The sequence below is a fragment of the Macaca mulatta genome, chromosome 1 (assembly GCF_049350105.2).
Source record: "Macaca mulatta isolate MMU2019108-1 chromosome 1, T2T-MMU8v2.0, whole genome shotgun sequence".
Classification (NCBI taxonomy): Eukaryota; Metazoa; Chordata; class Mammalia; order Primates; family Cercopithecidae; genus Macaca; species Macaca mulatta.
Window position 1 is genome coordinate 69,075,670 of NC_133406.1, and position 25,934 is coordinate 69,101,603.

The 25,934-nt window shown below is 44.0% G+C and overlaps 1 protein-coding gene across 4 annotated transcripts in view; it reads left to right on the forward strand.

The window, feature by feature from the left end:
- The window catches only part of TRAF5 (TNF receptor associated factor 5), a 46,421-nt gene that overhangs the window by 12,665 nt on the left and 7,822 nt on the right, over positions 1 to 25,934 (forward strand). For 3 of the 4 annotated variants that reach the window (XM_028852877.2, XM_077937158.1, XM_028852879.2), the window contains 6 exons: positions 13,138 to 13,356; positions 14,301 to 14,358; positions 16,264 to 16,365; positions 19,839 to 20,003; positions 20,636 to 20,713; positions 21,021 to 21,095. In XM_028852877.2, the coding sequence (XP_028708710.1) occupies positions 13,139 to 13,356; positions 14,301 to 14,358; positions 16,264 to 16,365; positions 19,839 to 20,003; positions 20,636 to 20,713; positions 21,021 to 21,095 (696 nt within the window). In that variant the 5' untranslated portion in view covers position 13,138. Of the gene's footprint in view, positions 1 to 4,613; positions 4,713 to 13,137; positions 13,357 to 14,300; positions 14,359 to 16,263; positions 16,366 to 19,838; positions 20,004 to 20,635; positions 20,714 to 21,020; positions 21,096 to 25,934 lie in introns of those variants that run through there. The other variant, XM_015117415.3, reaches the window with a different exon arrangement.

Sequence of the window (25,934 nt, forward strand, 5' to 3'; positions counted from 1 at the left end):
AAGGCAACACTTGGGTAGCTGTTCCCTTAAGTCCTTCCAGAGCTGACAGGCTCAGTTGTGGGGTGGGGGGTGGAGAGGGTGGGAGAATCCACTCCCCCAATCTATCTACTTCTCTTGGATCTCCTCTCTGGGCTCCCTACCCGCTCTCCCTCTTCTGTTGCCCTGATCAGGCCCATGAGTCCCAACAGCCTGAAGGCTGCATTTTTCAAGTCACACTCTAGGATGCCTGCCTGTATGTGGGCTGGGCACCTAGGGTGTGCCTGGGGTGTATCTGGGGTAGCCCACCCCAGGAAGGGTCTCTCATCTGCTTCCGCCATGGACTGGACCACAGCTGGCCTTGCCGCCAGGCGGGAGGGGATTGCCCTGTGTGCCTCTCACAACACGTACCCCAGCCACAGCCCTCACAGCTCTGGGCAGTAGGCAGTTGGCAGTATGTCACATGTCTGTGGTCAGCCTTGGAAATGTAAACTTACACAAAGGCAGCTGTGGATGAGCATTTGTGGGAAGGTGGGGCACCGCTAGAATGATGTTGACCTTTGGTAGCTAAAAGTCACCAAAAGGTCATGCCACGGTTTCTAAATACTCATTGGTACTTCTGTTCTGTAGCCCGTCTAGGGTGGTCTCAGGTTTCTCCCCTTTCTTCAGAGTACCCTTAGGCCCTGGAGGGTGGGGCTGGGTAAAGCCTGGGTTCAGTCCTCATTTGAAAATGTTTCTGAATTCCAAGCTAAATCTAAACCGTTGTCTGTTGGCTGTGCATCGAGGGGTCACTGCAGCCTCATTCACTTTACGAGTGTTTGTGCTCTTCGTACTTGTCTTTGTTTTTGTTTTTTGAGACGCAGTCTTGCTCTGTTGCCCAGGCTGAAGTGCAGTGGCGCAGTCTTGGCTCACTGCAACTCCCGCCTCCCAGGTTCAACTGATTCTCCTGCCTCAGCCTCCTGAGCAGCTGGGATTACAGGTGCGTGCCACCATGCCCAGCTTTTTGTATTTTTAGTAGAGATGGGGTTTCGTCATGTTGGCCAGGCCGCTCTCCAACTCCTGACCTCAGGTGATCCACCCACCTCAGCCTCCCAAAATGCGGGGATTATAGGCGTGAGCTGTTGGGAAAAAGCTGAGTGTTGGGAGGGAAACTGAGGCAGGACTTGCATAATGTCCTTGGGAATATGTCTAGACTTGCTGGCTCCTTGCTTCTAGCCCTCCTAGGCTCCTATTCCCATTATCTCAAGTAGCAGAACATGTTCCATATAAATGCTAAACCATCACAGCTGTAAATCATGTGCTTAATGCAACGTGTCCTTTTGACCTCCACATTCTCACCGCCTGTTTCTCTGTTGGATTACCAATAAATAGCGTGGGCTCCCAGAGCTCGGGGACGTCCCAGCCTCCATGATTGCGATGGCTTCTTGGTGTCCCACCTTTATCTCTCAAACGGTCTTTTTCTCAATCCTTTGAGTCTGCCGGCCTTTGTCACCCCCATGAGCTGGTATTGGGTCTGATCACCCCAACAGTGAGCCACCGCTCCTGGCCTCTTTGTACCTTCTTTGTAAGCAAGGAGGATGGTCAGGAAGGGGGAAGGGGGAGAGAAGTGTGAGTCTGAGATGACAGCCCCATAGCTCCATGCAGTGGGCACACCCACCCCCATTTGGGAATGCAGTTGAGCTGGCAGTAGGCAGCCTTTCCGATGAAGAGAAGCCTTTCCAATGAGGAGAAGTTCTTGAGCTGAGTCAAGAACAAAGGGCAGAAGGCTGACCTAGCCTTGGGGAACCCTGTAGGAGTGGAATGCTGGCAAGGAGCTACTGAGAGGTGTGGTTCAGAGCTGGGAGGAGAAGCAACAAATACAGAACCCTAGGGCCAAGGGATCAGGGAGTTTCAAGAAGGAAGTGCCAAATGTCACATAAAGAGCGGGAGGGCAGTGATTTAGGAGAGACTAGTCAACAAATGTGATGATGTGATTACCGTTTAGATCATCAAACTAACATAATATGCTTTCCCAGACTACGTATGGCCTCATACACCACATCCCCGGATGATTCGGGCCTGCCGACTTATTCCAGGTAGAGTACAGATGAGCTTGGGAGGGCCAGGAAGGCTTCAGAGAGGCGCTGATGGGATCTGATAAAGGATACAGGTCTGTGGGTGCCACCTGGGAGGTGTGTTTCCATCGGGCACTGCTCTAGAGCTGGGAATGGGAAGGAGAAGAGGGGTAGGGGGAGAAAGAGGTTGATGGGGCATTGCTGGGCTGAGGATGGAGAATGGGTCGGAGCTCCAGCGGATGGGGAATTTGGGCCCATGTGTTGCATTTTTGTTTCCTCATCAGTGTCTGCCTATGGTAGGTTCCCAGCAAAGAAATGATTTACAAAAAGTGACTGAATCAATAAATGTTTAGTGCAAGATAGTCCAGTGTAACCATGAATTCAAAATTGGGTGAAATGAGGAGGCAAATAGCATGTCAGGCAGTCAGGTTATCTCAGAGTGGGGGACGTTGATGGAGACACTCAGGGACAAGTGCTTATTAATAATAATAGCCCTTATGACACCTCTGTGTACTACCACTATAAGCTCTTCACGCATAGAGGGGCAGCAAACTTTCTGTAAAGAACCAGGTAGTAACTATGTGTTTGAGGCCTTGTGGGCCATGTGGTCTGTGGGGCAACTGCTCAGCTCCTCTGTGGTAGCACATAAACAACCATAGACAATGTGTAAGTGAATGAACATGGCTGTGTTCTAATAAAACTTTATTACAAAACATGTGATGGGCCAACCCCTGATATATATGGTATTGACTTATTTAATCTTCAGAAGTTCTATGTGGTAGCTACTGTTATCGTTATCACCATTTTATTTTTTTATATTTTTCTTTTTTTTGAATTTTGATAAGTCCTACTTTTTTATTTTTATGGGTGTGTATTAGGTATATATGGGCTACATGAGATATTTTGATATGGGCATACAATGCATAATAATCCCATCAGGGTAAATGGGGTATCCATTATCTCAAGCATCTATCATTTCTTTGTGTTACAGTCATCCCAATTCTTTTAGTTATTTTTAAATGTACAATAAATTCTTGTTGACTACTATAGTTACCCTGTTATCAAATACTAGATTGTATTCTATATAGCTATTCTGACTATATTTTTGTACCCATTAATCATCCCTACTTCTTCTCCCCAACACTTCCCCAACCCCACAACTATTCTTCTCAGCCTCTAGTAACCATCCTTCTACTCTCTGTCTCCGTAAGTTCAATTGTTTTAATTTTTAGCTCCCACAAACAAGAACATGTGAAGCTTGTCTTTCTGGCCTAGCTTATTTCACTTAACATAATGTTCTCTAGTTCTATCTATGTTGTTCCAAGTGATGGGATCTTGTTCTTTTCTATGGCTGAACACTGTGTATATTTACCACATGTTTTGTATCCATTCATCTGTTGATAGATGCTTAGGTTTCTTCCAAATCTTGGTTCTTCAGTGCTGCAGTAAACATGAGAGTGCAGATGTCTCTTCAATATTCTGATTTCCTTTCTTTTGAATATATACCCAGCAGTGGGATTGCTGGATCATATGTAGTTCTGTTTTTAGTTTTCTGAGGAACCTCCATACCATTCTTCACAGTGGCTGTACTAATCTACATTCCTACCAACAGTGTACGAGGGTTCCCTTTCCTCCATGTCCTGTCCAGCATTTCATTTTACAGATGAGGAAATGGAGAAGCATAGAGACCAAGTAATTTGCCTAAGGTCACATGGCTATGAAGGTGTATGGGCAGGGTTTGAATCCAGGCAGGTCTACTCCAGAGTCCATGGTGGTAATTGCCATGCCATGCTGACTCTCGGAACCTTGGAGGGGGAGGGAGGAACCCCAGCTCCTCATCCCCTGAAGGCCTCCACCACTACCTGGCAGTAGGAACTCACTAGGCCTCCATTTCCTCATTTAAAAAAATGGGGAATAATGATTATATTTTTTATGTGTGTATATATATATATATATATATATATATATATATATATATATATATCTCATATATTACCCTGTCTCCTATGCTGGAGTGCAGTGGCGCCATCATAGCTCACTGTAGCCTTGACCTCCTGGGCTCAAGCAATCCTCCCACCTCAGCCTCCTGAATGGCTGGGATTACAGGCTTTAGCCAACACACCTGGCTGAGGGGTTAAAATGAGCTAATGCATATAAATTAGCTGTCTCTGTGCTTGGACATAGCCTCAGTACTTGTACTCCTAACCCATATCTGACTCCAGCATTAGGCTCCATTCACTTCTTTTAATACCCTTCCCTTGCCCTCCGCCTCAATAGGAACTCTCCTAGATTGTCTTCATGGCCCTTTCCCACTGTGGCCTCACACTAACTCTGAGTTTCCACATTGATTATTGAGTCATCTGGGTTATTGGGTACTCTGGCCTGGGGACTAAGGAGGATAGCCCTGCCCTTGAGGAGCTCGAGGAGCTGTCCCTAGGTAGCAGTGGGGACTGTTACAGAGCTGGAGCCAAGGATGGGGGCCGAGCGCACCAGAGTTGAACAAGGCTTCCTAGTGGAGAAAGCTGCTGTGTGGGAAGATCAGTAGAGCTTTCTTTGTTATTTTTTCCTCTTGGTCTAGTTTCTGAGAGCAAATCTAAAGGTCTCCTGGATACCTTAAAAGTACCACCTGGAGTCAGGTCGACTCTACATGGTTCCGAGAAGAGTTCCACTAAAGGCATCTCTGTAAGTGTGACTGACTTGAGGCAGCAGCAGCTTCGGCCATGTCAGCGTGGGTGTGCAGCCTGGAGGGTTGGGGGAAGAGGGATGCCCTTCAGCCTTTGCGCTCCCATCTACTCACCAACAGTGCTTGCTGTACCACCAGGAGAATGGGGAACCAGTGGTTTCCTGACAACTTGGAGAGAAGTCACAGTTCTCTTTAAAGTAATTAAAATTATACTCACATCATTCTTTGTCCTGTTCCCAAGACAACGTTCTTCTGTGAAGGCGTAAGGAAAAGCAAAGAAAACATACGCTTATCTCTGCCTCTAAGACATCAAAGCCAGTCATGCTGGGGCAAGGACGGTGCGTCGGTGGACTGCAGTCACATGTTTTCTGGTTGTTGTGGTGTCACCTGGTCTCTGCATGAGCTCCCGGCCACATTAGGTGCAATGGAAAATGGCCTTATTGGTTCTCCCTTTCTCCAAGGCCTTCATCTTTGACCTGCCTGGTTAAAGGGGTTTCTTCTGCAATTTTTGAGGGAAGACCTCTCCGGGCCATCACAGACAGAAGCTTTGGAAAAACTGTGAGACCATTTCAGTTCTCCCTTGTGCCAGGAGGGTAGCCTAACAGATAAAGTGCCTTCTCCTCCTTCCTTTTCCTTTCCTTTTTTGAGTTAGGGTCTTTCTCTGTCGCCCAGGCTGAAGTGCAGTGGCGTGAACAATGAACACAGCTCACTGCAACCTTGACCTCCCAGGCCCAAGCGATCCTCCTGCCACAGCCCCCCAAGTAGCTGGGACTATAGGCATGTACCACCACACCCTGCTAATTTTATTTATTTGTTTATTTATTTATTTTGAGACATAATTTTGCTCTTGTTGCTCAGTCTGGAGTGTAATGGTGCAACCTCAACTCACCGCAGCCTCCCGGGTTCAAGAGATTCTCCTGCCTCAGCCTCCCAAGTAGCTGGGATTACAGGCATGCACCACCACGCCCAGCTAATTTTGTATTCTTAGTAGACACAGGGTTTCTCCATGTTGGTCAGACTGCTCTCGAACTCCCAATCTCAGGTGATCTGCCCACCTTGGCCTCCCAAAGTGCTGGGATTACAAGCATGAGCCACTAGCAGGAGAGCATCTGGAACCCACCCAGGGTATGGATTCAAGAGACCCGTTGGGTCACTGCATCTTGGGATTAAACATTTTAACTTTTCTTTACCACCAGCCACAGTCTCTCCTCTTTAAGCCCAGGACCCATTGGTGGGCCTTGGGTGGGTTTGGGGAATAACATATTTGTATCCTTCCCATGCTGCTCAAGTGGGTATTAGGCGGTTGACCAACACTGCCAGTGAGACCTGAGCAGAGCTGACAAATGGACAGTTTGGCTTCTAGCAGCCCATCCACAGAGAGAGGGGCCATCTGGTGTCATTAAAGCCATGGAGGAACACCAGTCACTGTTGAGATGCTGCTCAGCACCCAGGGATGGGGGAGAGGTCCCCTGGCTTCCCCCTCTTCCCACCCCAGTGCCTCTCATTGGCTGAACCTCGCCAGAAGCCAGGGAGCCTGGAAAACAGTTGGTGGCATCAATTTTTACCCTACCTCATGGTGCAGACCTAAGCAGAGCAAGAGTAGGGAGTGGATCTGGGCAAACAGGCAAATGACTGGCTTGTTCCCTTAATTTCGCTTCAGCTACAGTTAATTGCTAACCATTCTAGAACTTTCGTGATACCGGGAAATTCTTTAATCTCTTTCATCTAGAAAATGCCTCCTCTTTCTTCAAGACCAGCTGAGATGATTTCTTCTCTGTGAAATCAGCACAGACACCTCAGAAATTGTTAGCTACCCCACACCTAGGCTCTACCAGTTCTTTGTCGGAATCTCTGTTTGTAGTACTTGCCAGCGGGATGTTGTAACTGATCATTTTTGTTCCTTGTTTCTTCTGTCCTTGGAGGGCTTCAAGGGCAGATGCAACGTCACAGCCTCTGCATTCTCAGGACCTAACCCAGGGTCAGTGCAGGGATGTGCAGATGAGTGGGCTGTGGGGTGTCCTACTCACGGTTTCATGGATGGTGAGTGGCAGAGCACAGACAGAGGTCTCTGGTCCTGTGCCCTTTTCACTCTGGGATTTTATCTGTAGTAATCAGTAATTCCCCAAGAATCAGAACTTGAAAACCCTGGAGACAAATTTCATGGACTTAAGTCTTATGCACTATAACATAATATATGTAAAAACTCCCCAATTTTTCAAATCTTCATTAATCCAAACTGGTTGTTGGCAGGGGTGTGGAGGTAGCATGGATAGACAGACCAGGATCTACCTTTCTTTGTTAAATCTTTCTTAAACTCTGCAAAACACATATCTTTTTTTGTTATGACTGAAGGATAAGCTCACGTTGCTTCAGAATGTGAGAATATTTATCATATGTTCTCCAGAAATCTGTAGAGATATGTAAGTAAAGAATTTAAATGGTGGCATCCACAGCTTTCCTTTGGAATTCCTAAAAAATTCTCATGGAAAAGATGCATCAATTTATGAAACAAGAAGATGGCATTTCAAAGAAACTCAGCAAGAGTTCTTAGGGAATAGATGGGATATGACTTTCTCTTGTCTCTTTGGGCTTGAGTTAACAACTCTTCAGTAGGAGTACCATACTGTACATCCCATTGATGGCAAGAATAAGAATGCCCTTGACTGCAGAAAGGTGATATATATGCTCTATTTTTAGCACTTTTGATATGTTTTATTTTTCTCCTGACTTGCAAGAACTGAGCTTCTTTGTGGTTCCTGGTACGTAAGCTGTTATACACAGAGGGGAAAGATTTTAATAAAATTGAGTGCTTACTCATTTCCACTAAATAGCTGCCTGGGAATGACAGAGTACCAGCTGAAAATATCTAATTAATTAGATAAATATATTTGTTAGGTAAAAAAGCATAGCCTTTCTAGTTCTGCTGTTGGGCTCTCTCATGTCAGTGAAGACAGTGGGTCCAGGCTTGAGGAAGCTTCAGAAGGAGACGGACCCTGCCCTGGGAGGCATCACAGCTCTGTTGATATACCAGAACCTCACCCAGAAAGACACCTCAAGTCCACATCTCACAGCTGAACATAAATGCTTATTTTTTACAATGTATGATGAGATTAAAAACCCAATTTCATAAAAACAAATACTGGACAAGACAATAACAGATTAGAAAGTGAACAAGGTCAGTGAATGACTTAGGCTTGTTGAATAGGCCTGGGAAATAAACACATGGATGGGGAGAGGAAGGATAGGGCATTCAGTCCTCTGCTGGCTGTTCAGCAGGAGCAAGGAGACTGTACGAGTCACATGTGCTGTGCCTGCTGGGACAAAGCTGACAAGACAAGGGCCTGCACAACAGCCTAGTAGAGCAGTGGTTTCCAAAGTGTGCTTCAAAGGCCCCTGGGGTGCTGGAACAGCTCTTACTAGGAAAACACTTAATGGACTCTTACTTCAGGTGAGTTCAGGTAAGAGCCAATTGTGTGCATCTCTTTCACAGTTCCAGTTCAGTGACCTTTTGCATTGTTACCTTGAAATTAGCCATAGTGGAAGTGTTTAACTACAGAAATTGGCAAATGCTACAAACTGGAGCTTTCCACTAGTTGAGCAGATTATTAAACGTTTACTAGCACAGCACTGCCTGCAGCTCCCTGATACACTTTCCGGGGATCTGCATGGTCAAAACTATTTTCATAATAGTACTGACATCATTTGCCATTTTTACTCTTCTTTTACAAATGCACAGAGGTGTTTTCCTGAACAGACTGAATGTAGGAGCAGACATGAGAATCCAGCTATCTTCTATTAAGCAAGACATTAAAGAGATGTGCAAACATGTAAAATGGTGGCACTCTTCTCACTAATTCTTTTGTTTTGGAAAATGGTTATTTTTCATAAAAATATTATTTGTATTAACATATAATTGGCTTATTATCTTGAAGTAAATACTTTTTTAATTCCTCAATTTGACTCTCAAGTATGGCAAATATGAATAGATATAATTTGCATAAACAAAAACTCTTAGGGATCTTCCATTAAAAAAAGACAAAATTTTATTTTAGAGCAGTTTTAGGTTCACAGCAAAATTGAATGAAAGTCTGTTTATCCATTCTTTCTTTCATGGATTGTGCCTTTGGTGTTGTACCTAAAAAGTCATTGTCAAACTCAAGATCATCTAGATTTTGTCCTATGTTATCTAGTAGGAGTTGTAGGTTTTGCATTTTACTTTCATATCTGTGATCCATTCTGAGTTAATTTTTGTGAAGGTGTCAGGTCTGTGTCTAGCTTCATTTTCTGATATGGATGTCTAGTTGTCCCAGCACCATTTGTTGAAAAGACTGTCTTTGCATCATTGTTTTGCCTTTGTCCTTTTGCCAAGGGTCAGTTGACTGTATTTATGTGGGTCTATTTCTGGGCTCTTTATTCTGTTCCATGGATCTATTTGCCTGTTCTTTTGACAGTATTCCACTGTCTTGATTACTGTAGCTTTATAATAAGTTTTGAAGTTGGGTAGTATCTTTCATCTTCAGTATTGTGCTCTTGTGTTGGATCTTTGGCTCCTCAAGTTTTAAGAGTGTTATCTCAGACCAGGTGCTGTGGCTCATACCTGTAGTAATCCTATTGCTTTACTGAGCTGAAAGGATTGCTTGTGGCCAGGAGTTCAAGACCAGCCTGGGCAACATAGTAAGACCCTTGTCTCTAAAAAAATAAAAATAAAAAAAGTTAGCCAGGTGTGGTGGCACACACCTGTAGTCCTAACTACTGGGGAGGTTTAGGTGGAAGGATCACTTGAGCCCAGGAGTTGGAGGTTACAGTGAGCCATGATTATACCACTGCCCTCTAGCCTGGGCTACAGAGTGAGACCCTGTCTCTGAAAAAAAAAAAAGAAGAGTGTTATCTTAGTGCTGCCATCACAAAATACCTCAGATGGGTAATTTATAAAGAACAAAATGTATTTCTCACAGTTCTGAAGGCTGGGAAGTCCACAATCAAGACACCAGCAGATTCTGTGTCTGGTGAGGGCTCACTTTCTGCTTCCAAGATAACAGCTTATTGCTGCATCCTCCAGAGGAGATGAACACTGTTCTCACGTGGGGAAAGGTGGAAGGGCAAAAGAACCTAGCTAGTTCCTTTGAGCCCATTTTAAGGTCACTGGTCCCATCCATGGATACACAGCCCTCATGACTTAATCACCTCATAAAGGTCCCACCTCTCAATACTATGACACTGGACCTTAGGTTTCAACATATGAATTCTAGGGGGGACACATACATTCAAATCATAGGGGGTCCTGAGACCAAAAAGCTGGAGAACTACTGTTGTGGCAAAAAATGGACATACACACAGATGCGTTCCATAGATTCTTGTGTTAGGAAGAGTGTAGCGTGTAGTGGAGGGGAACCTGAACTGAGTTTTGTACTGCCTCATTCTGGGGACTGAATGAGCCTGTTGCTTTAGGTACATCTCTGAGAGTCCAAATTTAGATGCTGTGTGACAGACTTGGGCCTGGCCTCAGAAGAGAATCTCAGAGGGACATAGAATATGACATCAGGGCACAGGATGTGAAGTGCCAACCTCCCCAGGAACGAGGGAACACAAAGCAGAGTAAGGAAGTTTGAAAGTGGTTCTTCGAGTTCTCTGAGAGAAAGGTGCGTCTTGGTTATTAGGGCTGTGCATGTAAATAAAATGTTTTGCCTCTTCATCTTCAGAATTAAAACTTTTGTTAAATCCCAAGAATCAGCCATGTTACAGGAGGGAACATTTGTATCTTACACTGCTTACCTACCACCCTTGAAATTTTGCAGGAAACACTAGGGAAAAGGTGGAGCTTTGGTCTCAAACCCCCGACTTTTTATTTATTTATTTATTTTTGAGACAGGGTCTCTTGCCCTGTCACCCAGACTGGAGTGCAGTGGCATAATCATGACTCAGTGCAGCCTCTACCTCCCAGGCTCAAGTGATCCCACCTGCCTCAGTCTCCCAAGTAGCTTGTGCAAAGGCCCGGTGGCATAAAGTGTGGTGTATTAGAAGAACGAAAAAAAAGCCTGTGTGGCTGGAGTACAGAAAGCCAGGGAAGAGAGGTCCAGGATGCTGCTGGATTGGGGAGGATACAATCTTGAGCCTGCTTAGCATTGTTGACTTTCTCTCAGAGCCCTGAGAAGCCACTAAAAGATGAAGGGAGATAACCTTACATTGTACTTGGCATTTTGAAAGTCTCATCCTGGCTCTAGTATGGAGAGTAGATTGGAGAAGAAAGCAATGAATGAACTCGTATTTAGTTCAGGTGAGAAATGATGTGGCTTGGTACTTGTCTTAGCTTGGGCTGCTATAAGAAAGCACCATAGACTGGGTAGCTTATAACCTACAGAGGTTTCTGACGGTTCTGGAAGCTGAAAGCCCAAGATCAGGGTGCCAGTGTGGTTGGGTTCGGATGAGGTCCCTGTTCCGGGCTGCAGACTTAACTGCTGTATCATCACATGGCAGCAAGAGGGCCAGGGACGTCTCTGGCATCTTTAGAGAGGAGGTCTCGACATGTTGCCTGGGCTAGACTTGAACTCCTGGGTTCAAGCCATCTTCCTACCTCAGCCTCCTGAGTAACTGGGACTACAGGTGTGCACCATCATTCCCGGCTCTCTCTTGTCTCTTTTTTTTTTTTTGAAACGGAGTCTTGCTCTGATGCCCAGGCTGGAGTGCAGTGGCACGATCTCGGTTCACTGAAATCTCTGCCCCCTGGGTTCACGCTGTTCTCCTGCCTCAGCCTCCCAGGTAGCTGGGACCACAGGCATCCACCACTGCGCCTGCCTAATTTTTTGTATTTTTAGTAGAGACGGGGTTTCACCGCATTAGCCAGGATGGTCTCTATCTCTTGACCTCATGAGCCGCCCGCCTTGGCCTCCCAAAGTGTTGGGATTACAGGCGTGAGCCTCCACGCCCAGCCTTCCCTAGCCTCTTCTTATAAGGGCACTAATCCCATTCATGAGGTCTCCAATCTCATGATTTCGTTACCTGCCAAATACGCACCTCCTAATACTGTCACATTGGGGGTTAGAATTTCCACATATGAGTTTTGGGGGGAATACAAACATTCAATCTACTGCAATGGCAGTGATAGATACTCTGAGTAATATATTTGTGTGCAAGAAGTCATTGGCAAACTCAAGATCATCTAGATTTTATCCTATGTTATCTTGTAGGAGTTTTATAGCTTTGCATTTTATGTTTGTGTCTGTGATCCATTCTGAGTTAATTTTTGTGAAGGGTGTCAGGTCTGTGTCTAGCTTCGTTTTCTGATGTGGATGTCCAGTTGTCCCAGCACCATTTATTGAAAAGACTTATCTTTGCATCATTGTTTTGCCTTTGCTCCTTTATCAAAGGTCAGTTGACTGTATTTATGTGGGTCTATTTCTGGGTTCTCTATTCTGTTCCCTGGATCTATTTGTCTATTCTGTTGATAGTACTACACTGTCTTGATTACCGTAGCTCTATAATAAGTTTTGAAGTTGAGTAGTGTCAGTCCTCCAGCTTTGTTCTTCTCCTTCAATATTGTGTTGCTGTGTTGGGTCTTCAGCTCCACAGGTTTTAAGAGTGTTATCTTAGGCTAGGTGCAGTGGATTACCCAGCACTTTGGGAGCCTGAGCCGCAAAGATCACTTGTGTCCAGGAGCTCAAGACCAGCCTGGGCAACATAGCGAGACCCTGTCTGTATTAGTCCATTTTCATGCTGCTTATAAAGACATACCCAAGACTGGGCAATTTATAAAAAAGAGAGGTTTAATGGACTTACAGTTCCACGGGGCTGCAGATGCCTCACAATCATGGCAGAAGGCAAGGAGGAGCCAGTCATGTCTTACATGGATGGCAGCAGGCAAAATGAGAGAGAGAGAGCTTATGCAGGGAAACTCCACCTTATAAAGTCATCAGATCTCATGAGACTTATGTACACAAGAACAGCATGGGAAAGACCATGATTCAATTACCTGGGTCCCTCCCACAACATGTGTGAATTTAAGAGAAGTCTTGGATGGGGACACAGCCAAACCATGTCACTGTTTCTAAAAAAAAAAAAAAAAGAATTTTTTTTTTTTTTTTAATTGGCCAGGTGTGGTGGTGTGTGCCTGTAGTGCCTGTAGTCCCAGCTACTGGGGAGGGATCAGTTGAGCCCAGGAGTTGGAGATTACAGTGAGCCATGATCACACCACTGGCCTCCAGCTAGAAGTCATCTGGTCCAGCCTGTAACCTGAGCACCCCAAAGACATTGTACCTTTGCCAGAGACCCCTGGTGGCAGGAGGTTGTCACTGTTGTTTCAGAGTGACAACAGATGACCATGTGAATGATGTACATTAATTATGAGACAAATAACCAAAGCACCTGATGGCTGTAGTTGTTTCAGTGTTTGCACACTTAATTTTCCTTCTTCTCCCCTGACCCCTGCAGAATGGCTTATTCAGAAGAACATAGAGGTATGCCCTGTGGTTTCATCCGCCAGAATTCCGGCAACTCCATTTCCTTGGACTTCGAGCCCAATATAGAGTACCAGTTTGTGGAGCGGTTGGAAGAGCGCTACAAATGTGCCTTCTGCCGCTCGGTGCTTCACAACCCCCACCAGACAGGATGTGGGCACCGCTTCTGCCAGCACTGCATCCTGTCCCTGAGGTGAGTGGGCAGGGCCTGCAACTCTGGCCATGGCAGGCCCAGCATCCAGGTGGCAACTGTGGCCACTCAACTGTTTTCCTGGGTTTTGGAGTTGCTTAACTTGGCCACAGGACCATGACTATAAGGAAGGACTCTCCCAGATCCCTTCTGTGAGGGCCTGAAGAATAATCATTTTTTGGTCACTAATTTACAGATATTCACCTTTTCTTAAAATTCAGACTGCACCTGCTTTGCATGGGAGAGCAGACCTAGACACACACTCCATCATGGGAGCTGGCTGTGGAGAAGGGTTTGAATCTCACAATGTCTGTGTTGTAGTTACCCCAATCTTCCCTTGCCTTGAGGAAGAGGTGCTGTGGCTCCTAGAAGGGACCTTGCTGCCATGGATGCTGTCCACTCCTGGGCAGCTGTAAGACCTGGGTCATGCTGTGTTGAGGGAGGAGACCAGGAGAGTTGTGGAAGCAGGCACATTTTGGGGGGTTATATAGGAAGCAAGGCAGTCATTTTACCCTGCCAAGCTTTGAAAGGGGGTTATTACAGTGCATCCTCATTCCCTCATGTGTTCGTGCATTCAGCACCTGTGTGTTCTGTGCTCTCATGCTGAAGAGCCACAGCGTGGAACAGGACCCCGTGTCTGCCCTCTAGAATGTCCCAGTCTAGAGACAAATGTGGCACAGTGTGATAAAGGATGGGGACTTTTAGCTCTGTCCAGGGACTCACTGACTGCATCCTGGAGGATGCATGAAGTTTTTCAGGCAAACTGAAAGACTAGGAAGGTGCTGAAGGACGGGTGCAGAAGGCACCTTCTAGGTAGAGGGAATAGCATGTGCAGACAGGGACCAGCCTGCCCAGGGCTAGAGCATGACTGGAGCCCTGGGGCTGGTCTTGGAAATGCTGTTGAGGTAAACAACTAACTCTGACTCTATTTTAATTTTTTTCTCCAGAGAATTAAACACAGTGCCAATCTGCCCTGTAGACAAAGAGGTCATCAAATCTCAGGAGGTAAGAAAGTCACTGCTTTAGTCTAGCAGCTCTCAGGGTGATGGAGAAGAAGTCAATGAATTGGACATTGAGATTGGAGCAAGAGAGTGGTCGAGGGAGACCTTCCTTGAAGTCCATATTCTTCTGCTGTGGAGTCACATCAGACCCTACTCGTAGCCCTGTCTGAGGGGCTTGTTTGGATCTTTATTGACCACACCCCTCCTCCACCCCAAGTCTCCTCTCCTGCTGCTGCTTTATCCCCTTCCTATACTAGCTCTAGCTAATATATTATGGTTTTGATTTGCATTTTCCTGTTGGCTAATGAAGTTGAACATTTTTTCATGTGCTTATTAGCTATTTGTACATCTTCTGTGTTAAAAATGCCTACTTATTTTCTTTGCTCATTAAAAAAAATTGAGTTATTTACCTTTTGTTGAATTATAAGAGTTATTTATAACCTGTAATCCTAGCACTTTGGGAGACTGACGTAGGCAGATCACATGAGGCCAGGAGTTTGAGACCAGCTTGACCAACATGGCGAAACCCCGTCTCTACTGAAAATACAAAAATTAGCTGGGTGTGGTAGTGCACATCTGTAATCCCAGCTACTTGGGGGGCCAAGGCACAAGAATCGCTTGAACCCAGGAGTTGGAGGTTGCAGTGAGCTGAGATCATGCCACTGCACTCCAGCCTGGGTGACAGAGCAAGACTCTGTCTCAAAAAAAAAAAAAAAAAAAAGTTCTTTATATATTCTGGATCTAAATCTCTTAGCAGCCGTTTGGCTGCTAAGATTTGCAAGTATTTTTCTTCCATTCTGTGGGTTGTCCTTTCCCTTTCTTGACAGTGTGTTTGAAGCACAAAATTTTTTCATTTTGATGAAGTCTAATTCATTTTTTTTTTTCTTTTTTTGGCTGCTTGTTCTTTTTTGGTGTTGTATCTAAGAAACCATTGTCTGTTCCATTGTCATGAAGGTTTTCTCCCTTAAAACTCCCCTTTAAGGTCAGTTTTCTTCCTTTAAGATTCTGTTGCAGGATGTTCAAGCAGAAGCTTTCCTTGAGCCCTCGTCTGCTGTACTTGCGTCTTCTCTATACCCCTTATGATGTGTTTTGCAAATACCTACAACGGGGCTGTGCTGCAGTTAGTGTCTGTCTGACCTACTGTCCAGGGGTTGGCATACTACAGTCTTGGGGCAAATCCAGCCTGCCTCCTGTTTTTGTATGGCCTGTAAGCTAAGAAATTCTTTTTACATAATGGTGGGTGCATAGAAACCCTCATATTTTTGCAACTTCTTGTGAGTCTTAAACTACTTCAAAATAAAAATTCATTTTAAATAATCAAAAGAAGAAAGTATTGTGACATGTAGAAATTATGTGAAGTTCAAATTTCAGTGTTCATAAATAGTGTTCTATTGGAATGTAGCTGTGCCCATTCATTTAAATATTGTGTATGGAAGCGTTGAAATGTGGCAACAGAGACGATTGTGATGTGGACTATCTGACCCCTTACAGAGAAAGTTTGCCGATTCCTGGTTTGTGCTAAAATAGCAAGCCAGCACAGCCTCAGTGACACTGTCTGATGAGTAATACATTTACCCTGGGACTGGAAGCTGAAAGCATCACTCTTGACCAAACTTTACCTCCTGACGTTTAAGAATGTGGGATCAGGTTCACCATAAGATTCACCTAGCTGCAGCCTGTTGCACAGGGCATTGTTACCTGGCTTATATGTTTGATGGTTTGTCAAAAGCATATATCCGAGACAGCCTTTTCTTTCAGTGTGGTATAAGTGTGATATTTTCATTCCAGCTGGTGCCTGGAAGTTTCCACCTGCCTTCTGAGATATACTTGAAGATCAAATTAATAATAGCTTAATTCACATTGCTGTAAAACTTTGGAGTGTGTGAGACCTATTATGTTTATCTTTTAGGTTTTTAAAGACAATTGCTGCAAAAGAGAAGTCCTCAACTTGTATGTATATTGCAGCAATGCTCCTGGATGTAATGCCAAGGTTATTCTGGGCCGGTACCAGGTTGGTATTATTCATGAACAGTATCTGCCTTTGCCATTTTTCCAGGGATATGTATTGAACCCCTTTATGTGACAGTTACTGAGCTAAGCATGGTACAGGGATTCAGTCAATTGCCCTCAAGGATTCCCAGTCTAGCAATACAGGTGGCTACAGTGCTGTAGCCCACCTAGGGCTGAGGTGTGAGTGAAGAGGTTCGTCCTGTATGGAGCGCATGGAGAACATCTTATATCCACTAGACCTTAATTGTGTGATAGGGATCACTGAGCCAGAAGAGAGGGTGTGGGACATGCTGGACAAAACAAACACTCAAGAATATATTATTTTGGGGGAACTGTGTGGGACCCAGGGCATGACTACAGAAAGACACAATTGTGAGGTCCTTCCCCGAAAGCATTTGCTCTCTCACTTGGTGCTGTCTAGGTGTTTCCCAGCAACTGTGGGGCCTGGCCTCATGGGGTTTATGATCTAACACAGATCACTCAGACCAGGACAGAGACAGGCTGTGGGTTAAAGGTAAAGCATTGATAGGAGAGACAAACCAACAAGTTGTAGGGGAAATGTAAGTGAAGGGGAATTGAGTGCCTTTCAAATGAAGTAACCCCAACTGCTCTTCCCTCCAGCTAGGGAAGGTGGTTAAATGGGAAGCTGGAAGTGTGGTACTGCCTGGCAAGCCCATGTCAAGTTTGATCACACTGCATGTGAACATGCCTCAGGCTTCTCTAACTTCCAGGGAATTGCTGAGAGGCTGCTGAAATTTCCCCTGCACACCCACACATTTTGGAACACATATTTCAGATGATTCAGTCTTTTCTCTATCACACCTCCCAATCCCTCAGGCACTGAGCTTATAAATGTGTAAATGATTTCCTTGTTAACCCAGGGATTTATTTGGAGGTTCATAGACTGTTTGTTATGTGTTATGTTTTCATGTGTCCTTTGCCTCTTGTTTGAATAGTCAAGTCCTAGAGCAAGGCCTTTTTTCCAACTTTGTTGTCACTAAGCCTAAAAAGTAAATGAGGCTCAAATGGACCATTGAACAGCTTTAGTGACCAAAACTGGCTTGTGGAGAGCAGGGGCTGGTTACTCTCCACCTGTTTCTTTTATATTTCCCCTCATTCCTTGTTTCCCACCCACCCCCTTGTGTGGTAAGGTGTAGAATCTTACAGGTCACAGAGTTTCGATGAATATTGACTGGGTGAGGGTTGAGGAGTAATATCAACCAGTTTTGGAGAAGAGATGGATTCTAACTGTGATCACCATGTGATTCTTACTACCAGAGGTGAAGGAGAATAGCTGTATTTGTTTATCTCACTGTCAAAAAACTGTTTGATTTTCTTCTGAGAAGGGGTCAGTGAATGTTAAGAGTCAAACAATAATAATAATAATAAAGACCCAGATAGTAACTATTTTAGGCTTTGCAGGCCATACAGTCTCTGTCACAATTACTCAGCTCTCCCGTTTGAGAGGGAAAGCAGCTCTAGACAATATGTGAAGGAATAGGTGTGGCTCCTCTCCAATAAAACTTTAATTATAAAAACAAGTAGCAGGCTGGATTTGGCCTGTGAGTCTTAGCTTGCCAATTTTGTCTTAAAGGACCCTCAGAGGGACAAATTCTCTAACATTTTGGTAACTTGCCAGCATGACAATAACTGCAGTGATTCAAAGGTTTTCACTGAGATATGCCTGCTTTTTAACATCTAGAATGTTGGCCAGGCATGGTGGCTCACGACTGTAATACCAGCACTTTGGGAGGCCAAGGCGGGCCAGTCACCAGAGCTCAGGAGTTTGAGACCAGCCTGGCCAACATGGCAAAACCCTGTCTCTACCAAAAATACAAAAATTAGACGGGCATGGTGGCTGGCACCTGTAATCCCAGCTACTCGGGAGGCTGAGGCAGGAGACTTGCTTGAAACCTGGGAGGTGGAGGTTGCAGTGAGCCGAGATGGTGCCACTGCTCTTCAGCCTAGGTGACAGAGCAAGACTCTGTCTAAAAAAAAAAAAAAAAGAGAAAAAAAAAAACTAGAATGTCCAGCCTGGCCAACATGGTGAAACCCTGTCTCTACTAAAAATACAAAAATTAGCTGGGTGTGGTGCAGACCTGTAATCCCAGCTACTCTGGAAGCTGAGGCACAAGGAACGCTTCAACCTAGGAGGTGGAGGTTGCAGTGAACGGAGATCGTGCCACTTCACTCCACCCTGGGTGACAGAGAGAGACCCTGACTCAAAAGTAAAATAAAATAAAATAATGTAATATAAAAATAAAAATAAAATAGAATGTGAAGAATCCTGGAGTGAACACTGTCCATGTCATCATTCTCTATGATGATTAAATTAAATCATTTAATATTAAATATTAAATAGTATATATAATGTTATATATTATATTGCATATAATATATTAAATATATATATTATTTATAATGTATTAAATATATTTACATGTAAATAATATTTATATTTAATAATGTTAAATAACATTAGAGAATATTTAAAATAACTTTTAAAATAAAATTAGAGAATATTTAAAATAAAATTTAAATAACTTACTATTTGTGACAGAGTCTTTGTCACCTAGGCTGGAGTGTAGTGGGACAATCATAGCTCACTGCAGCCTCAAACTTCTGGACTCAACTGATCCTCCCACCTCAGCCTCCTGTGTAGTTGGGACCTCAGGTGCACACTGCAACACTTGGCTAACTAAAAAAAATTTTTTTGTGTGGAGACAAGGTCTTGGGGTCATACTGGACTTGAGTCCTGGCCTCAAGTGATCCTCCCATCTCAGCCTCCCAAAGTTCTGGGATTAAAAGCATGAGCCACCACATGTGGCCAATAAAGTATTATTAATTATTAAAAATTTTCCTGATTTTACCAGTCTGACCATTCCTAGCTTCTCTTGGGCCTGCAAACCTGTATTTCCTCTGCCTCCTTTATCATTTCTGGAATAGCTTCCTCTGCCTTATTTTCGTCTTCTTACTCCTTTCCCTTTCTTCCTTGAGTTAGGATATGCCCTTCTCTCCTTTTTTCTTTTTCCTGTGTCCTTTTACCATCTGCTGTGCAGAGACCCATACTTGATGCTGGGGGTTGGTATGAAGAGTCCACACACACAAAAAAATGTCCTTGAAGAACTGGTAAATTAAGGAAAATATCCAAGAACTAACCTGAGAATATGAGCACGTTATTAGATCATCTAAAACAAACTTGGTGTACTTCCCTCCTCACCCATCTTCCCCTGTCCTCTGAATTCCCCCCAAGACTGGCTTTCCCATCTCTGGTACAAGCATCCCTCCCCATGCCCTCTCCTCAAGAGAGGCAGTGGGCAGCATCCCCTGAGAGCCTACCCTCTGCCTTGCCCTGTGCAAGCCTTTCTGCCCAGCTGCCCACCCTGTTCTCTCTCCCTCCCTGGGCCTTCCAGCTGACTTCCCTCCTACCACACTGGTCAGCAGGTCCCACTGGCCTGTTGTTATCTGTTGCAGGATCACCTTCAGCAGTGCTTATTTCAAGCTGTGCAGTGTTCTAATGAGAACTGCCAGGAACCAGTCCTACGGAAAGACCTGAAAGAGCATTTGAGTGCATACTGTCAGTTTCGAGAGGAAAAATGCCTTTATTGCAAAAAGGATGTGGTAGTCATCAATCTACAGGTAAAAAACAACACACACAACAGTCATCTTTATGGAGCTAAATTATGCCTGACTGGTCACAGTGAATCAGGTGGAATGCCAGAAGAACATTCCTGCATTTATTTTTGTACAGAATTAGTCTAAAGAATTTGCTTTTTGGAGAGAAGTTCTGTGAAAAGCTTAAAACCTTCTTGTTGGTAGCACTGTCTTCATTTATTATTGGCAAAAATGTTATTTGAACACATGCTGTGTATGTGTAAGGAATGCTGGGCGCTGAGTCACAAGGAGGTGAAGATAATGTCTACGTTCTGAATTCTGCAGTGTAGCTGGGGAGGCAGGATGTAGGCATAAAAAGAAAGCATGGGTACCTTTTACATGTCCCGAAGGAGCTATGCTGGCAGTTCCCCAATCTACCTTCTTTGAGTCCTGTGCTCTATGACTTTCTTTTGAAATAATTGGAAAATTTAATATTTTAATTAAGTTCATTTATACCTAGAAAGTGGACATCTTTAATCCTTTTTTGGAACTAGGCAATAACTTCCTGTAGAGAGTAAGCCACATGACATAGATCCCCAAAGAGACACAGGTGTAATCACTGTGAGGCCATGAAAGATAACCCTTGGCTTTGTTTTATTATACTTTGTCTGTTTCAGAATCATGAGGAAAACTTGTGTCCTGAATACCCAGTATTTTGTCCCAACAATTGTGCGAAGATTATTCTAAAAACTGAGGTAACTGCAAATAATCCTCTCTGTAGATTTTATGGAAGATGAAGTTTTAGTAATCATTGTGGTCTGTGTTTGATAAAATCCCAAATATAAGGGCCCAGGGCTTAAATTACACTCATGACCATGACATATCTGCCTTCCCTTCTCTTTTTCTGCAAACTCTCTTCAGTTTTCGTCACAGCTCTTTCTTGCCAGGCCTCTCTCCTTCTCCTGGTCCTTGCCTTCTTCCCAAGCCACCCTTGGCTCCCTGATTGCTGCAGTTGGAAAATAAGTGATGAATTTCTATAGCTTGTGACTCTGCATTTCGTAGGTGGATGAACACCTGGCTGTATGTCCTGAAGCTGAGCAAGACTGTCCTTTTAAGCACTATGGCTGTGCTGTAACGGTATGGAATGACTTTTTGTTTCTGCCTATACATTCTACTGTATAATTTGCTTGGCAAGTTCAGTTTACTCTCTGTTCCATCGAGGATGGAGAATTACAGTTCTGAGAAATCTAAGGCTAATTATTTTAGAGTTCTCCAGAGAAACAGAACCAATGGGGGTATATACATATATAGAGATTTGTTTTAAGAAGTTGACTCTTGCAGTTGTGGGGGCTAGCAAGTCCAAAATCTGCAGGGAAGCTCAGCAATCTGGAAACTCTGGCTGTCTGGAGTTTCTATGCTGCAGTTTTGAGGAGAAGCATTTTTTCTTCAGGAAACCGTAGTGTTTGCTCTGAAGGCCTTCAAATGATTGGATAAGGCCCATCACACTATAGAGGGTAATCTGCTTACTTCAGGTCTACCAATTGTTCTCACCACATCTGTGAAATACCTTCACAGCAACATATAGACTTGTTTTGAGCAAACAACTGGGCACCTTAGCCTAGCCAGGTTGACACATAAAATTAACCATCACAATAATTATTTCTTTGTTCTTTTTGTTTTCCTTGAGACAGAGTCTCACTGTGTCACCCAGGCTAGAGTGCAGTGGCGCAATCTCGGCTCACTACAACCTCTACATCCCGGGTTCAAGCAATTCTCCTGCCTCAGCCTCCTGAGTGGCTGGGATTACAGGCACCCTTCACCATGCCTGGCTAATTTTTGTATTTTTGTTAGAGACAGGGTTTCACCACGTTGGCCAGGCTGGTCTTGAACTCCAGACCTCAGGCGATCCACCTGCCTTGGCCTCCCAAAGTGCTGGGATTACAGCACCGTGCCTGGCCCACAGTAATTGTTTCTAATTCTGATTCCATTGCCTCCACCTGGTTTGGGAACCTTCTGGGGTTACTCCTCTCATGATTACAAATCCTGGTTTTATGGTGATATACCCTTGTATGTTACCAAGTATACTGAAAAAAAATGGACTTAAAATCGTGTTTTAATATGTATGTTATTACCTTTTAAATACTTTAAAATAATACTCAATGAATTATACAAAATAAAATAAAATAAAAATTGATTTCTATTTCAGTCTTTTTAGTAAATTCCAGACGGAGCAGAGTTTTAGGTATTAAAATATGTCATGCTCTGTATTATCATTCTGTATTTTCTATAAATCTAAAATTATTCCGAAATAGAAAGTTTACTTCAGAAATCATGAAAATACTAGAAGGAAAGATGAGTGATTTTTTTTTTTTTTTTTTTTTTGAGACGGAGTCTCGCTCTGTTGCCCAGGCTGGAGTGCAGTGGTGGGATCTTGGCTCACTGCAAGCTCCACCTCCTGGGTTCATGCCATTCTCCTGCCTCAGCCTCCTGAGTAGCTGGGACTGTAGGCACCCGCTACCACGCCCGGCTAATTTTTTGTATTTTTAGTAGAGACGGGATTTCACCGTGTTAGCCAGGATGGTCTCGATCTCCTGACCTTGTGAACCGCCCGCCTCAGCCTCCCAAAGTGCTGGGATTACAGGTGTGAGCCACCGTGCCTGGCTGGCCTCAGCCTCCCAAAGTGCTGGGATTACAGGTGTGAGCCACCGTGCCTGGCTGAATTTTTTTATTCTTAAAGAGGCTGGTGCGGTGGCTCATACCTGTAATCCCAGCATTTTGGGAGGCTGAGGTGGGTGGATCATTTGAGATCAGGAGTTCAAGACCAGCCTGGCCAACATGGTGAAACCCTGCCTCTAACAAAAATACAAAAATTAGCTGAGTGTGGTGGTACACACCTGTAATCTCAGCTACTCGGGAGGCTGAGGTATGAGAATTGCTTGAACCCGGGAGGCTGAGGTTGCAGTGAGCTGAGGTCACGCCACTGCACTCCAGCCTGGGTGATAGAGTGAGACTCTGTCTCCAAACAAACAATGCCCCCGCCCCGCAACAACAACAAAAGCCCTTTCTTAAATGACTAACATAAAACCAGAAGCCATAATTTTGATAAACTTATAAATATTTAAAACTTCTATATGATTTTTTAAAGTACCATAAATAAAGTCAAACAGCAAACAATGAACTGGAGGGAAAAGTTTGGAACATATGATCAGACAAAAAAAAAAAGCGGGGGACTATTTTCCTTTATATACAAAGAAACCTTTAGTGTTAATAACTTACTCAACTTAATGGAAAAATAGGCAAAGAAATATAGTATATAGGCAGTTCCAGAAAAAAATTCATTTGACTGATAAATGTAAGAAAAGATGCTCATTTCACTCCTAAATAAATGTACATTATAACAAGAAATATAATTTTACCTAATGTCATCAAATTGACAAAGATTAAAACATCTTATGATATCTCACTTTTTTTTTTTTTTTTTGAGACAGAGTCTCGCTCTGTCGCCCAGGCTGGAGTGCAGTGGCCGGATCTCAGCTCACTGCAAGCTCCGCCTCCCGGGTTTACGCCATTCTCCTGCCTCAGCCTCCCAAGTAGCTGGGACTACAGGCGCCCGCCACCTCGCCCGGCTAGTTTTTTTTTGTATTTTTAGTAGAGACGGGGTTTCACCATGTTAGCCAGGATGGTCTCGATCTCCTGACCTTGTGATCCGCCCGTCTCGGCCTCCCAAAGTGCTGGGATTACAGGCTTGAGCCACCGCGCCCGGCCGATATCTCACTTTTTTAAGGGTGATTTGGTTATATCTATGAAAATAAAAAAATGAATCCATACATTGTGCATTTCTGCTAGGATTTATGTTACAGATATCCTTTCTTAAATTATACAGTGATTACACATACACAAACACACACAAAGATGTTTATTATTGTTTGTATAGCAAGAAAATCCCACAACCCAAAACTAAAAACAACCTGTAAGTCTATCATTAAAACACCAACTACATAATTATATATTCATATGTTAGAATTTATATAGCTGATAAAAATAATGAGATATGTAAAAAATTAAATATAGTATGTTCTCATTTGTGTTAAAAATGTGTATATATCCTTACTGACTCTGGTAAGACTAGGAAATTGGGTGTGGAGATGGAAAGAGGAGGCCTTTTACTTATCATTCTTCATCTTATGTTGTTTGACATAAGCACATATTTCTTTTATTTTAAAAACCATTTGAAAAAATGTATATTGTGAGAATGATTTTTTAAAAAATCTATGAAGAGTCTATAAATTTGTCACATATCAAACCAGAGGTTGTCTTGGCCGCAAAAAGGATGGGGTTTACCTTTCTTGTGCATCAGCACAATTGTCCAGCTTGGGCAACATGGTGAAACCCTGTCTCTACCAAACAATACAAAAATTAGCCAGGTGTAGTGGCGCACCCTGTAGTCCCAGCTCCTTGGGAGGCTGAGGTGGGAGAATCCCTTGAGCCAGGGAGGCAAAGATTGCAGTGAGCCAAGGTCATGCAATTGTAATCCAGCCTGGGCAACAGAGTGAGACCCTGTCTCAAGGAAAAAAAAAAAAAAAGTGCAGAATTGCTTTCTAGCTCTAAAAATGATCTTTACAGTCAGGCCCAAATCTCCAGTTGGTTTGTATTCTAGAACTTGCCTCAGCATCAGAGCTTGGAATGGCTGGGGGAGTTATTCTCTGGAACCTATCACCAAAGAAGCCAACCCTAACCCAAATGGAAATTGATGATAAATATTTAGTTAGACTGCATGGATCACCTTGATGCACCTAACAAACATTTGCTTTTACTGGTAATATAGGCAGGCAGTCTGCAAAAAAAATATTTTAATGATTAGGGAAAAAGCAACCATTTCTTCTTGCAAATGTATTCTGTGGTTTTGAGGGCAACATATATGTATGGGCTGAAATTAAAATCAGGTGGCATTCCTTCTGCCCATGGCAGCCAGTCCATGATTGGAGGCAGCATGGAAATGTGCTTGACAGGAGGAAGAACTAGTGTTGACTTAAAACTGATTTGAAGAGGCCAGGCGCAGTGGCTCATGCCTGTAATCCCAGCACTTTGGGAGGCCGAGGCAGGCAGATCATGAGGTCAGGAGTTCAAGACCAGCTTGGGCAATATGGTGAAACCCCGTCTCTACTAAAAATACAAAAATTAGCCAGGCATGGTGGCATGTGCCTGTAATCCCAGCTACTCAGGAGGCTAAGGCAGGAGAATCGCTTGAACCCAGGTGGAGGTTGCAGTGAGCCAAGATCGTGCCACCGCACTCCAGCCTGGGTGACAGAGTGTCAAAAAACAAACAAAACTGATTTGAAGATAACCCACGAAGGAGATAGGTTTTATATGGGAATAGTTGAGAGATGATAATAACTACGCTTAACCCACAGTCATATACTCCCAGGGCAAGGAAGAAAATCAGCCAGGGCAAGGAAGAAAATCAGCACTGCGAATTTTGATATTGGCCTGATTCTCTGTCTCATGGATATTGTAGAATCCTAAAGCTGGGGCCAGGTATGGTGGCTCACACCTTTAATCCCAGTACTTTGTGAGACCAAGGCAGGCAGATCACTTGAGGCCAGGAGTTCGAGACCACCCTGGCCAACATAGTGAAACTCCGTCTCTACTAAAAATACAAAAATTAGCTGGGTGTGGTGGCACACACCTGTAATCCCAGCTACTCGGGAGGCTGGGGCACAAGAATCTCTTGAACCCAAGAGGCAGAGGCTGCAGTGAGCCAAGAACACACCACTACACTCCAGTCTGGGCGACAGAGCAGAGCAGGCTGTCTCAAAAAAAAAAAAAAAAAAAAAAAAAAGAATCCTAAAGCTGGAAAAGGGACCCACTGGAGTCATTTTTCCTGCAACCCACTAGAGACTGGTGCATGTTTAAACTACTAAAGTAAGCAAAGTTGTTAAGATTCTATTTTAGCAGAATATCCTACCACCTCTTTCA